This window comes from Oryctolagus cuniculus, chromosome 3 (assembly GCF_051225735.1).
Source record: "Oryctolagus cuniculus isolate XC-2025 breed Fujian yellow rabbit chromosome 3, ASM5122573v1, whole genome shotgun sequence".
Lineage (NCBI taxonomy): Eukaryota > Metazoa > Chordata > Mammalia > Lagomorpha > Leporidae > Oryctolagus > Oryctolagus cuniculus.
This window is the reverse complement of record NC_142869.1, coordinates 153,055,939-153,070,578: the sequence shown is the minus strand read 5'-3', so window position 1 is coordinate 153,070,578 and position 14,640 is coordinate 153,055,939. Positions and strand designations below refer to the sequence as shown.

At 39.1% G+C, this 14,640-nt stretch overlaps 1 protein-coding gene and 1 long non-coding RNA gene across 10 annotated transcripts in view; one reads left to right on the top strand and one right to left on the bottom strand.

Annotated features, from left to right (window-relative positions):
- The window catches only part of LOC149127561 (uncharacterized), an 83,209-nt gene that overhangs the window by 23,101 nt on the left and 45,468 nt on the right, over positions 1–14,640 (bottom strand). The window lies entirely within an intron of this gene.
- LOC138849199 (enhancer of rudimentary homolog) lies at positions 10,431–11,224 on the top strand. Its single transcript, XM_070071574.1, has one exon. The coding sequence runs from the start codon at positions 10,506–10,508 to the stop codon at positions 10,818–10,820; it is 315 nt and encodes a 104-aa protein (XP_069927675.1). The 5' UTR covers positions 10,431–10,505; the 3' UTR covers positions 10,821–11,224.

Sequence of the window (14,640 nt, the reverse complement as noted above, 5' to 3'; positions counted from 1 at the left end):
TATTAGCAACTTCTCTGAAGGTAAAGATCCCATTAGTGTACTCAAGGACCAAAGGTGAGAAGACAAGACCAAATGTGGAATACACATCTTGAAGATGATTTGTAGTAACCAGTCCTTGCAACTTTGATCTGTTAGTAAAATTCAGTATGTGCAGTTTACAATTGCATGGGGGCAGACTACAAGGTACCGAAAGGCATTTACATTGAGGATTTCAAAATACAGGTACTTACTAATAGGTCATTAAAATCAATTTAGTGAGTCACACTAGAATTTTTAAAAACAGAATAGGGTAGAACAGAATCTGTCAGTCATATTTAGTAAGAACTGTCTGTGCAGCTTTTATTTCCATTACATGTATTATGAAAGTATGTACATGTGACAAAGTTTGAAAGTCAGTACCACATAATGGAACCTAGTAAGAGGGAGGCTACATGGGGGGAGTGGTGGTGAGTGATATGGTCTTTTGGTGGTAAACAGCCTTGGGATTGAGTTAAGCACTGCCATTTGTCAGATACTGCATAGCATGAGATGAATTACTTGCTCTTTCATTTAGTTGTTTGAGTTGTAAAATAAGGAACAAGACAACCTGCAGCTTGTTCATGAGCATTAACAAAGACAATACAGGTAGGCATTCCTAATTGCCCCACTCATTCATAAAATACATAATGAATCAGTATCTCTGAACTTTTTTTGTGGCATTCCATGTTAAAAAAAAAAAAATAGGCCTGAAAGAGACTGTAACACAAAAAAGATTTCAATACTCCTACTTTCAATGATTGACAGATCACTTGGATAAAAAAAAAAAAATCAATAGAGAAATAGGTAAGCCATGCTTAAGCAGATATATGTAGACCATTCCACCTGACACTAGAACACACATCCTTCAAATTCACACAGAACATTCTTCACAATAGAATTTTTCTCAGACCACAAAATGAGACCTAAATGTATGAAGATTAAAATCAGATCAAATACTGTTTCCACCACAGTGGTATGAATCTAGAAATCCATAACAGGGCAAAGCTTAGAAAATACACCAATACATGAAAATTAAACAGCAAGAGTAGCCAATAGGTCAATGAATAAATTAAAAGGTAAGTTAATTCCTTGAGAAATACGAAAATAGAAAATATGCCAGGGTCTATGGCATGTGAAAAAAAGTTTTAAGAGGAAAATGTACAGCGATAAATTTCTACATCAAAAAAGAACAGAAACAATCTGACATTATGCCTCAAGAACTAGAACAGTAAGAACTAAGGTAATTAGTAAAATAGAAAAAAGAGCAAAAATTTAGATACTTTGTGGCACTCTAACATCTTTCCAAATTATAATAATTCACAAGCACTGGCAGTTAAATAATCATCTGATTTTTAAAATATGGGTGTATGAAACAACTGATAAAAATGTCTAAGTTAATAACTATAGAACACACTTGCAATTTCTGCATGAGCTTAAAGATGTTTCTTAATTACATTTTCAGTTGCCTTATATAAAAATCCTGTTAGTAAAAGTAGCTTGATAGACGAGCCCAATTTTTCAGATACAGAATTTCTATTAATCCATAATAAAAATTAAATTCAGTTGACTAGGCCTAGCCATAATTTTGTTTAGGCTAGGCCTAAATCTGTTTTTAACAACGTTGGTCCACCACAGGAAATTACTCTTTGAAGTTATTTGACACTTTGAGAATTATATTGGAGAGATGGGATAGAATTCACAAAGAACTTGTACAGATTTCAAAGAAATAAATGAATAAATGCTCTCTATTAGTCTCATTCCAATTATGAGTAATGTTTTGTTGTGGGCCAAGATGTCTGTTGAGAGTGAATTTGAAATATGTCTATGGAAAATACACATGGAGGAGGAATTTGTAGTTACACTTCACTTCTAGTCTGCCTTCAGTCACGAAGATGACATTCAAATACCAGGTGTCATGAGCTCAGGCTCTGAGCACAAAGGTAACAGACATTTAACTTCTCTGGGCTTCAGTGTCCTCATGAGGAAAATTAGAGGGTTTTACTGCTTCCCAGAAAGAAAAACAGTGGAAAATCAGAAATCCTGATGGTTATTCCTATGCATTCTGATATCTTAATAAGGGCAGCTAAACAAACCTTAGAAGCTATTTGTGTTGTATTTTAATGAAATCAAGAATGTATTTCCTGAGCTACCTCAAGTAAATGTTCACAACTTTTTGATTCTAAATTCATTTGAGACAGATGGGCAGAAAGAGAAACAGACAGGGCTCTCATACAGTGGGTTCACTCGTCCAAATGCCCACAGCAGCTGGGATTGGACCAGGTTGAAACCAAGAGCTAGGAACTCAATCCAGGTCTCCCACAAGTGTCATGTACCCAGTGAGTTGAGCCATCATCTGCTGCCTCCCAGGGTCTGCTCTGTGGGAAGCTGGAATCAGGAACCAGAGCGAGGAATTGAACACTGGCACTCAAACATAAAACATGGGTATCCTGGTCCCATCTGTTCCGCATGACTTCATACTTCCTCATTAAAATAATGTTGTGCTGGCAATCAAGCATGTGATGTACAAGACACATCTTCTCTTGGAGTCTATTGGGTAAGACAGGAGTAAATGAAGAAACAAAACAAGATAATTTCCCATTGTTCTATAATGAAAATCAGAGTGATGCAATAGAGTACGCCTGGGAAAGATCAGGAAAGGAACATTACTTTAGGGCAGAATAGTTCAAGGAAGGAACTCCACGGACTGAACAGGAAGAAACAACATTGGTAACTGTTCTTAGGAAAAGATATACAAATGAGAGGACGTTATGAAAAATTTCTGCACAGCAAAGAAAACAATCAGTAAAGAGAATTTATAGAGTGAGAGGACATATGTAAACCATGCATCTGATAAAGGGTTAATAAGAAAAACATACATGGAATTCAACTTGATATCAAGAAAATAACCCAACCAAAAGATGGGCAAAGAACCTGAATAGATATCCAAATGGCTAGCAGGTACATGAAAAAATGTTCAACATCAATAAATATCAGGTAAGTGAAAATTAAAACCACAGAGAGAAGTCATCTCACCTTTTAGATGGGCTATTACCAAAAAGATGAAAGCTGTGTTGCAATGATATGGAGAAAAGGGAACCCTTGCACAGTGGTGGGAATGCAAATTACTACAGCCATTATGGGAGACTGTATGCAGCTTCTTTAAAAAAAAATAACTAGAACTACACTATCATCCAACAATTCTACTACTGATGGGCTATAAAGCCAATGGAAAGGAAATCCACATGTTCAAGAGGTACCTGCACTCCCTTCTACATTGCATTAGTCACAATTACCAAGGTTTGAAATCAACCTACATGTCCATCAAGGGATGGATGGATGTATAAAAACACAATAGAACATTGTTCCATCTTTTAAAAAAAAAGGAAATCCTGTCATTTGCAACAGATGAACCCAGAAGTCCTCGCATTAAGTGAAATAAGCCAAGCAGAGAAATATTTCATGACCTCACTCATACATGGAATCTGAAAAAGGCAAACTCAGAAGCAGATAGCTGATGATGTTACTGGAGGTTGGGAATGCCTGTGGGCATTGGGAAGATGTTGGCCAAAGGGTACAAAATTTTGATTAGATAGAAGAAATATATTCAAGAAATCCGTTGTCCAGCATGGGGACTATAGTTAATAAGAATGTATTACAATCTTGAAGACTCTCAAAATACTGATTTAAAGCAATCATAACGAAAACCTTAGACTTTTTTTTTTAAATCACCAAGGGGCCAACGTTGTGGTGCAGTGGGTAAAACTGTCACCTGCCATGCTAGCATCCCATATGGGTGCCAGTTCATGTCCCACCTGCTCCACTTATGATCCATCTCCCTTCTAATGGCCTGGTAAAAGAAGTGGAAGATGGCTGAAGGGCTTGGGCCCCTGCTATCCACATGGGAGATCTGGAAGAAGCTCCTGTATCCTAGCTTTGGCCTAGCCTAACCCCGGCCAGTGCAGCCATCTGGGGAGTAAACCAGTGGATCAAAGATTTCTCTTTCAGTCTCTCTCTGACTTCCAAATAAATAATCTTTTTTTTAAATTACCAAGCTCTTTATATATATATATATATGACTTGCCTTTTAATCCAGTAATTTCTGGTGTATCTGCTTGGATCTCTGAGCCAAATGCAGAATGCAGATATTCAAGTCTCTCTAACTTAGAGCTGAATTCTTTCTACGGTGACCATTCATTGATTTGGGGCATTTTGTTCTCTTTAGGAGGAAAATGCAATCTGACAAAGTTCTGGTTTCTAGGTCTCTGTGCCAACAGTCCTAAACAATCAATGTTCTATTTTTTTTTTCCTGACAACCCATTCAAGGGCTGTTTAAATGCAAATATAATAGTATTTCCACTAAAATATTTTTTTCAAAGCAAAAGGAGCATGAGTTGGATTCATCAAATCAGTTTGTTGTACAGAACTTTCTGACCATTCATTTGTTTTAACCTGGAATTTGACATTGGCCTTGTGACTCATGAAATAGGAACTAGTGTAACACATAGCACCTGTGTGATGTAACTTGAGAAACAAAACAAGATGTTTCCACCCACTGTCCCTCTCTTGCTTCTTTCTGAATTGTCTTGCTAAAATGTGATTTGTGGTATCTTGTAATATGGCACACAGAACACAGCAACTGAAGCAATAAAACTTTCTGACCTGCCCTTGAGTGATGTGTATCATTAACCATGTGATACTTAACATTTCCAGGCCTAGTTTGCTTATTTGAAACTAAGGTACCTTCCAAAACTAGAAGTATTTACTTCTATAATTCACCAGGTATTTAAAAATCCCAGATTTTTTTCCTAACCAAATGCTAAGGCAACAGAATCCTTATCCCTGCATTTACTTGGAAGGAATGAGGTGTGAACATGGAAATGAAGCCCTAAACATCAAGTGATGCCCCTACTTGCACTTTGTTAGGAGGGGAGCAGTGAAGGAAATGCTGGAACATAAAGTAGAGAGCAACAAATCCAAGGGAAAATGGGCCAAGGCCAGAAAAGTGGGCAAAAGATACAGAGCAGTACAGGCTGAAGATTGGTGTTTGGTTGAAGACATATTCCATGCAACTAATCCTAATAGACCAGGACCACTGGGGGAGAAAATGCTGTATTGAATATTTAATATCAGCCAAACAGGAGGCTAACAGCTAATTAAAGGCAAAATCCATTTGTAACTTCTCATTTTTTACATCCAATATTCAGTACTATATACTGGTACTGTAATAGATGTTTGGCAAGAACTGTGAAAATATGATGATACAATGGTGATAGCTATCCCAGGCTATTTGGGAGCCCCTGTTTAGTTCAAGATCTTCTCAAGCAAGGTTTTGAGAGCTTTCATCCACCTCCACAATAGGTGTCTACATGTCTTTCATGTAGAGTTTTAGAACTCCTGGACTTATTAAATGGCATAAATGGGGAATAGAAGGACAGAAATCCAAAGACATAAACCACGCTATAGAAAATGGGGCAGTCTTGCAAACCCTTAGCCCACCAGGGTTCCTGAACCCCCAAACAGGGCCTCTCACAATGGCCTGACTTGCCACTGCTCATGCAGTGTCTCCTCTCTCAAACCATGTTTCCTAGGAATTGTCTGCTTTTTTGAGTTCCGCCATCCCCTTTTCAGTGTTTCTTTCCCACTCCCATCATTTCTTTTTTTGACAGGCAGAGTGGAGAGAGAGAGACAGAGAGAAAGGTCTTCCTTTGCCGCGGCCGGCGCACCGCGCTGATCCGATGGCAGGAGCCAGGTGCTTCTCCTGGTCTCCCATGGGGTGCAGGGCCCAAGCACTTGGGCCATCCTCCACTGCACTCCCGGGCCACAGCAGAGAGCTGGCCTGGAAGAGGGGCAACCGGGACAGAATCCGGCGCCCCGACCAGGACTAGAACCTGGTGTGCCAGCGCTGCAAGGCGGAGGATTAGCCTAGTGAGCCGCGGCACCGGCTATCACTTCCATCATTTCTTGCCCAGCCAACTCTATTTCCCTTGCAGAAACTTCTTGGGCTCCTTTAGTGTTTATGCCCTGTTCTCTGTCAAGAGTGTCTCCAGAGTGTTTTAGCCAGGCAACAGAATTTGAATATGTATTTGAACAACACAAATGTATTGCCACCATCACTTCAGTTGGTTGGCTAGTACTAGTTTCATCAAAAACAAAAACATCACTTCTGACATTTCTTCCACTAATAAGCAGACTCTAGTGCCGATCAGTCATAAAGTTAGAGAAGAGTTTGTGGTAGCTGTGTAAGCATTGCCCCTCAGAAGCTAGCTGAGCGCTCCCAGGCCATGGATTTCTAATGAAGATAACTGCTTGAACCAGGGAGTCCCACATGGTAAGGCAGAACATCTTAAAACTAATCACAGAGAGCAGGGTTTTTGACCCACTGGTTAAGTGTCTACAAGGGATGCCTATATTTCATATTGGTATCCCTAGGTTTGCATATAGCTTCTGCTCTGCTTCCTACTAATGTGCATCCTGTGAGGCAGCAGGTGAAGGCTCAAGTAGTTGGATTCCTGGCACCCATGTGGGAGACTCAAGTAGAGTTCCCGGCTCTTGGTTTCAATCTTGCCCAGTACTGGCTGTTGTGGGCCTTTGGGGAGTGAACAAGCGGATGGCAGCTTTCTCTCTTCCCCTCTGTGTTTGTGTCTCTATTCATTTGAAAGACTGAGAGAGACTTACATATATAAACAAATTTTTAAAATTTCAAGCAGAGCTTGCACTGTGACACGGCCAGTTTAACCACTGCCTGCAGTGCTGGCATCCCATATGGATGCCAGTTAAAGTCCCTGCTGTTCCACTTCTGATCCAGCTCCCTACTAATACACCTGTGAAAGCCACAGAAGATGGCCCAAATTCTTGGGCCCCTGAACCCACGTGGAATCTCCAAATGAGCTCCTGGCTTATGTCTTTGACCTGGCACAGGCAATGAAGCCATTTGGAGAGGGAATAAGAGGATGGAGGATCTCTCTCTCTCTCTCTCTCTCTCTTTCTCCTATCTCTGTCTTTATCTTTCCCTCTCTCCTATCTCTGTCTTTTTCTCTCCCTCTGTGTAACTCTTTCAAATAAATCTTTTTAAAAATGTTTCTATAGAAAATTGTCTATTTGCAGATGACATGACAACTTATAAGGAATCTACAAGTCAGCCACTCATAACAATTTCTTGAGGTCAGATATAATATATAAAACCAATTATAATTCTACAGTATTACTATGACATCAAAATCAAACAGGTATACATTTAATAAAACATATAGACATTTAAGATACTGTAAACCCCAAAAAAGTGAAAAAAAATATGATCCAGATAAATGCAGTACAAGCATACTTTCAAAAGTTCATGAAAGATGAAATTAGAAGATAAATTTTACTGCAGAACACTTTGGAACTCCATGCATAGTTTTTACAGTACACACCTTCCATGAACTTTTTGAAGACTCCTTTTATCATGTCAACAAATAGGAACAAGCTGTAGTTCTTAAGGCACCATTTCTCCCTCAAATTAACCACAGGTTCAAAGCAATCTTCCAATATCCTATAGGATTTTTTTATGTTTCTTAACAAAAATGACAGTCAAGTCTAAAATTTATGTAAGAATATAAAGGAGGCAAATTGACCAAATGAATTTTGAAAAGATTGCACTAGGAATTTAAAACTTATGGTAGAATATAGTAATAGAAATAAAGCACAGGGTGGATCCTGGAACAGAATTGAGTTCAGAAAAACTCACCTACATATACTCAATTGTTTATGAAAGTGTCAAACTAATTCAGTGGGGGAAAAGGATGATCTTTACAACAAAGAGAGCAGAGACAATTATATATCATTAAGCACAAAAAACAGACAGAAAAATCCAAGAGTCTAAAGTATACAACTTCTATAAGAAAACAGAGGGGAAAAATCTTCTCCCTTAGGTTAGGCAAGGATTTCTTAGGGTATAAGAAGCAAGAAACACAGAATTTGACAGTGGGCAGCTTTTAAGATCTACCATCCTTTTTCCCCTTGCCCTCATTGGTCAACCTGACAAGACAGCTTCAATGGCCTTTCTTTTGCTCTGGCCAAAGGTTCAAACCACACAAGCCCTTGTCCAAACATGAAAAACCTCTCTCCAGCCTCTATACCCATGAAAATTCTGGTCACTGGTTCTCCCCGCTCTCTTAACCTATTTTTAGCTTTCTCTGGGAATCTGGCCTGCTCTCCCCAGAAGATCTCATTATATGAGTTATAAACTTCTCCACACCCTCCTGAGGTATTATGTGTCACCAGTTTGATGACATTTGGGGTGAAAAGTCCCAACTTCATATGTGTGGTGACAACACCATCTTCCTTCTTATCCTTTGAGGTAATAAATATTAATTTATACTATATTTAATCCTCTGAATACTTAAAAAATTAAGTATCTTTGCCTTTAAGCTGAATATTTACCCAATATATTTGAAGAGCCTTACTATATCAACTAATCCTTTATACAATGTTCACGACTAGATGGTCATGTTAGTCTTGTGGTTTGCATTTACTGTTTATTTCATCATAAGCCTACACCCTGTTAAGCTCATACCTACCAACTTCCCCATTCATTAGAGTATTTGCACTGCCAAGATGGATCACTATTTTCTTCCTTCACTGATTTAATTCATCAAGTTTTTACACGTCTCAAAAATAAAGCCTAGATTCAGGGAATCCCACAGTACTCTGGGACTGTGGGCAGATCCCAGTTTGGTCATTTGAATGCCTACCATGATTTCCATTAGAAATAGCCAACCTGTATGTTGCAGAGTCTAATCAGTATTAGTCTCTTTATAGAGACATCGGCAATCGTGGGACTCACATGGAATTCCAGGAGTGTGGTTCTTCTCCCGGAGTAGGGAAAAAGTCAACCTTCCCACAATATCTGCCGTTCATGTACAAACTAAAAAAGAGCCCACACCAAAGATCTGTTGCTTTAAAACCCCAGATAAGAGACTCACCCACACCAAAGCAAAAAAGCCAAAATGCGTGTTACCAAAATTGCATGCCTATGAAGTATACAGGTTTTTGTGGAACTTCTTAAACAGTCATAATTCTTGATTTTGAATTGAGATCTAAGTCTCAACAATCCATTGGATACCTAGGTATTTATTTCCATTGAAAAGTTATAATAAATATTATCACTCAAAAAAAGAATCTCTAATTGAGAAAATTCCTTGCCACCTTCTCCCCACCCTAGTCTTCCTTGTGTATTTTCTATCTACTATCAAACCACAAGCTAGGCCAGCTGCTTATGTTGAATACTGGTTATGACACTAATCAAATATTTTAAGCTTGTTTCGTTTGGGATCAATTTTTTTTCCCAGTTCAGTTCTGTAGTTCCTAACTTCTTTTTTCCTTTTTGAAGATGCATATCGAAAGGGTCATTTATACCATCTCATTTTTTCTAATTGATTACCTGCTAATTTCATTCAATAATTAGTTGGTTTCTAACCTTTCTACAAAGGTTAATGTAAACATAAAGCAAGAACTGGGAGCAACTTGATATTAAGCATAGCATTTTCTAAAAAAGGGGGGAGTAATAACAATACATTTGAACTCTTAACAGCCTGGATATTTCAAAATGAGTGAAACTATGTTATTACAAAAGTTAAAGGAAATGAAGGAGGAGGAACTGAGTGAGGGAGGATGGGAGGGAAGTATGGTTATCTTCTTAGAAGTATCTATGAAATACACAAAATCTGTTGTCTTTATGTTAATAAAAATTTGAAAATATTCTCTTGAAGAAAATGAGAACCTTGCATTCACTTGGTCAACATTCAGTATCAAAGATAATACACAACCTCATGACTCCATACAGATCACTTCTGCTGTAGTGTTATTTTGTCCAAGTCATGTATTGACTGTATAAAAGAAAGACCTAGTTATGCCTATGTTTTAACAAATCATCTGGTCGATTCAGAACTGAAAATACAATTTTTGACTAGCAAAGAAATTTCAGGATTTGTTATGCAAGCCTGTAATTTTACAGAATTAGGAATCAAGGCCTAGAGAGATTAAGTGATTTGCTCAAGGTAATGAAACCATTTAATGACAATAATGAACTAAGGCCAGGTTCACTGACTCATGCTGCAGCAATATTTAGTCATGATTCTTTGCTTTTGCCTGCCCCAAATCCACCCTTCTGGTAACACACCTGATTTTCCTTGGCAAAGAATTTCTTTTTTAGTCAATACATGACATGTAGAGCCAACTCCTTTACCAGCTTGAAATTTGGCATGTGACCCAGTCCAGGCCAATCAGAGCCAGAAATATTCAAATCTATGATTATGTTTTAAGTTCAGATAGAGACACTATCCCCACTACAATTGTTGTTGAAAGGATAGATATAAGCCTGGAGCCACTGGTGCCATCTTGTCACCTCCAGGGTGACAAAGAAAAAAAAAATAGGCTGTTGGCGGCGTTGTGGCTAAGCTCGTGTGCGGCGGCAGTGTCGGCAGCGGCTGCAAAGAGAAGAGTTTGGCGCGATGTCTCATACCATTTTGCTGGTACAGCCTACCAAGAGGCCAGAAGGCAGAACTTACGCTGACTATGAATCTGTGAATGAATGCATGGAAGGTGTTTGTAAAATGTATGAGGAACATCTGAAAAGAATGAATCCCAACAGTCCATCTATCACATACGATATCAGTCAGTTGTTTGATTTTATTGATGATCTGGCAGACCTCAGCTGCCTTGTTTACCGGGCTGATACCCAGACATACCAGCCTTATAACAAAGACTGGATCAAAGAGAAGATCTACGTGCTCCTCCGCCGGCAGGCCCAACAGGCGGGAAAATAATGGAGTGGAAGCAGTAGGGGGGTGGGGGTGGGCTTGGAACACAGGTGTGTACAGCGTGCTGTAGTGGGAGTTTTGTATTATAGTGATCCTGTTTCCACTTGGTACACTCTAGCCAGATTGAATGTATCAGATGAAGTGTGAGAATGTTGTTCAATCTGAAACCCCCATTGCCCCTTTTTTCTTTTCTTTTTCTTTTTTTTTTTTAACTTAAACATTTTTATGAGGATTTAGATGGAATTTTTTTGTCAGTTAATGTTGGTTCCAGAGCTTCAGACTGTTGAGATCTGCTTTATAACAGTCACTGTACTAACCCTTTGAGATGGGGTGGGGGGTGGCTCAGTTTAGTTACATCCTCAAGGCAAACTCTTAGTGGAAAATAAATGTTCTTTAGTTATAAAAAAAAATAGAACTAAACTGAGCCCTAGGGAAGGGAATACACATTTGGTTTGGGAGCACCAAAAGAATCCTAGACTCACATGAGCCAACAGATTCCTCCTTTAACTCAAGCCATCGTGAGTCAGACTTCTGTCTCTTGTGAACGGAAGTCACACAACCTCAAAACTGCAGAAAAACAACTCTGGACTTTGTCTCATACCAAGACATAGTTGATTAAGTTTCATAAAAGAGGAAGGAAAGCCTACTCCAACTTGTCAAAGACATTCCATGATCATAGTAGAGATGAAGTATTTTGCCTTTTACAGTGGTGTCCTTTTATATGAGATGAAGCTTTAGAAAAGTAGACATTAATCTGTCTTACTTTTGAAGAGAATGGTGCATTCTGGGATAGGCACCAGACCAAAGGGAATGCAGAGAACTGGGCTTAATATCTGTGTCTCCACACCATGGGCTTAGAAGAGGAGGAAATACAAAATAAAGAATATGTTAGGAAAACTTTGAAAGTCTTCCCGTGCAGTACTCTAAGGTTTTTTGTTTGTTTGTTTGTTTGTTTGTTTGTTTTAGGAAAACTTACACTTGTATATGTAGAGAAAATAGATTGGGTGTTGTTTAAGACTAGGGAGGATAGAAAGGTTAGGGAGTATTAATAGCTAAAGGACAGGAGGATTCCTTTTTGAGTTGTTGGGGATATTCTCAAATGTGATAATGGTTGCACAATCCTCAATATACTAAAAACTATTGACTGTATACTTTGAATGGGCAAAACATTAAAAAATACAATCTGAAGATTCTTCTATCTTTTTCACTGAATACACCCAAATTTTTCTTTTTGTATAGCAATAATATTGTAAAATGTTCTGTAGGAAAATAAAAGGACAATTCAGTCTCAACTGTAGCAAGTTACCCAAAATTTATTTTGATTATTAATGATATAGGAAATACTTTTTCTTTAACTTCCTTGATAAGGCCCCTCTATTTTTTAAAATATTTATTTGAAAGGTAGAGTTACAGAAAGAGTCAGGGAGAAACAGAGAAAAAGTTCTTCCATCTACTGCCTCACTCCCCAATGACCACAATGGCTGGAGCTGGGCTGGGTTGAAGCCAGGAACATCTAAAAGGTCTTCCAAGTGTGCAGGGGCTTAAGCACTTGGGTCATCCTCCACTGCTTTCCCAGGCACATTAGGAGGAAGCTGGATTAGAAGTGGAGCAGCCTGCACCACAGGCAGCAGCTTTACATGCTACACTATAAAAAGAAAAACATATAGGGGCTAATGCTAAAGATTTATTTTATTTATTTGAAAGAAAGGGTTAGAGAGAGAGGTAGAGACAAAGAGGTGTTCCATCCGCTGGTTCACTCCCCAGCTTGCTGCCAATAGCCGGATCTGCACTTATCTGAAGCCAGGAGCCAGGGGCTTCTTCTGGGTCTCCCACGTAGGTGCAGGTGCCCAAGGTCTTGGGCCATTTTCCACTGCTTTCCCAGGCCATAGCAGAGAGCTGGATTGGAAGAGGAGCAGCCAGGACTAGAACCAGCACCCATACAGGACGCCGGAGCTTCAGGCCAGGGCTTTAAACTCACTGTGCCACAGAGCTGTCCCCCCGCCAATATGTTTCATATTAAGATGATGCTTCTACCTGTCAACAGGCTGAGCCAGATGGCTATGTTGGCTGAGGCCTGGAAGTCTGGATTAGAGGGAAATCTACATCATTCAGACTTCTCTCCTAGGGTGAAAAATACAGTTTTATTGTGGATGAAATCCTCCAGGATAAAGTTATAGAGATATGGAAATGGGTCAAGTTTAGGACCATCAAGCCTCCTGAGAAATTGTCCATATCTCTAGCACATGGCAATGGTTTCTGCATCATCCTTCTACTTCTGAAGGATTGGAAAGAGAACAAAATGAAGGTCCATGTACTGTAGTATCATGTATATACCTTTGGCAGATTCCTAATGCCTAGGAACTGGTGATTTATCTAAATTTATTACAAGGGCCTGTAAGAGAGAGAGGAAAGGGAAAGGAAGTGAATTCAGCTACCAAGGTTTGTGTAATGAGGAGACTCAAAGCTGAACTTGGGCATAAGACAGCAAGTCTGCCTCAGTAGTTCATGGACCAACCATTTTCAGACATCAAGCAAGAAATTCTTTTATCTTGTTTTGTAGGTAAAATGCAGAATGTCAGCTCAATGTCACAAATAACTTAGCACTCACAAGCAAACTTCAGTGGTGATCTAATATTCTTATACAGACTTCTTACAAGCATAGGTTAATTGAGTACCCACGTCCAAGATGTTTGATACCAAGTGCATGGGAAGTGTTAGGCCACGTTTGTTAACTTGGCCTTTACTGAATGACGAGGGACAGTGGTAAGCACTGGGTGTGATATACATGGAAAAGAATGTCAAATCCTGTTTCTAGAGGATTATTGAATCAAAGATGCAAATGCTTGTTGAAATGCTGCTCTGAATGGCCTCTGTGAGTAAACCTGAGACTCCGATGCAAGCTACGACAATAAGAATCTTAACAGAAACGAGGACATTTCATCTCCCCAACAGTCAAAGAATAACGTGCAGAGAAAAGGCTTAGATTACAGAAGAGCAAGAAAGAATGGGAGAGAGTTTCCCTGTGGGTTGCCCTGTGTTGTCACCTGGAAGTTTCTACTGTATCTGGGAGAGGAGAGGAAATGTTCCTCAGAGCCTTTAGTCAGCTGCTTTGAGGCACTGCCATTTCCATCTTCCTTTTCTTTATGGCACAAAGCTCCTTGTCTGTTCTCCAACTCTAACACACCACATACTTTTTTTTTCCAAGTGGCAACAACCACTGTTGTTGTCCTGCTTCCTGGGAGGACAAACACTTCTTTGCCATCCTGGAAGTCAACGTTGCTGATATAACACAATTACTAAATACACTGTGTTCTCTTGACCTTAATGAAGTTCCTTAGAAAATGATGTATTTCCGAAGAGAAGGGATTTTGATAGGTCAACGATAGACCCATGACAGCAACCTAAGCAAAAATTGGAGCTGAAATTCCTTTCCCTGGAGTTATCTTTACATGAAGAGCAGAAAATCTCAGAAAGGCTGTAAAAAATCAAAGCCTGGGAAGAAAACATCATAAAAGTCTCCTGGAGAGGTTTATTGTATTAGACAAGAGTTCTACGACTTTGATTCCATTCACAACTATTTAATGTATATTTGCATGACACTGTGGAGCCTGGAGTGAATTAAGCAAGTGTGAAGAGTCTTCAAAGTTTCTATTCAAGTTCATTATGTACATTAGCAATGATGGTAATAAGGCTAGGCATAGCTAATAGTGAGCCTCACCTGAACTTAGCAATAGCATTGAATAACCTGCATACTACATATTGGGTACAATTTCCAGAAAAAAAGTAGTAACTCATTTTTGCTTTTTAAAACAGAGTCCCTGTCATA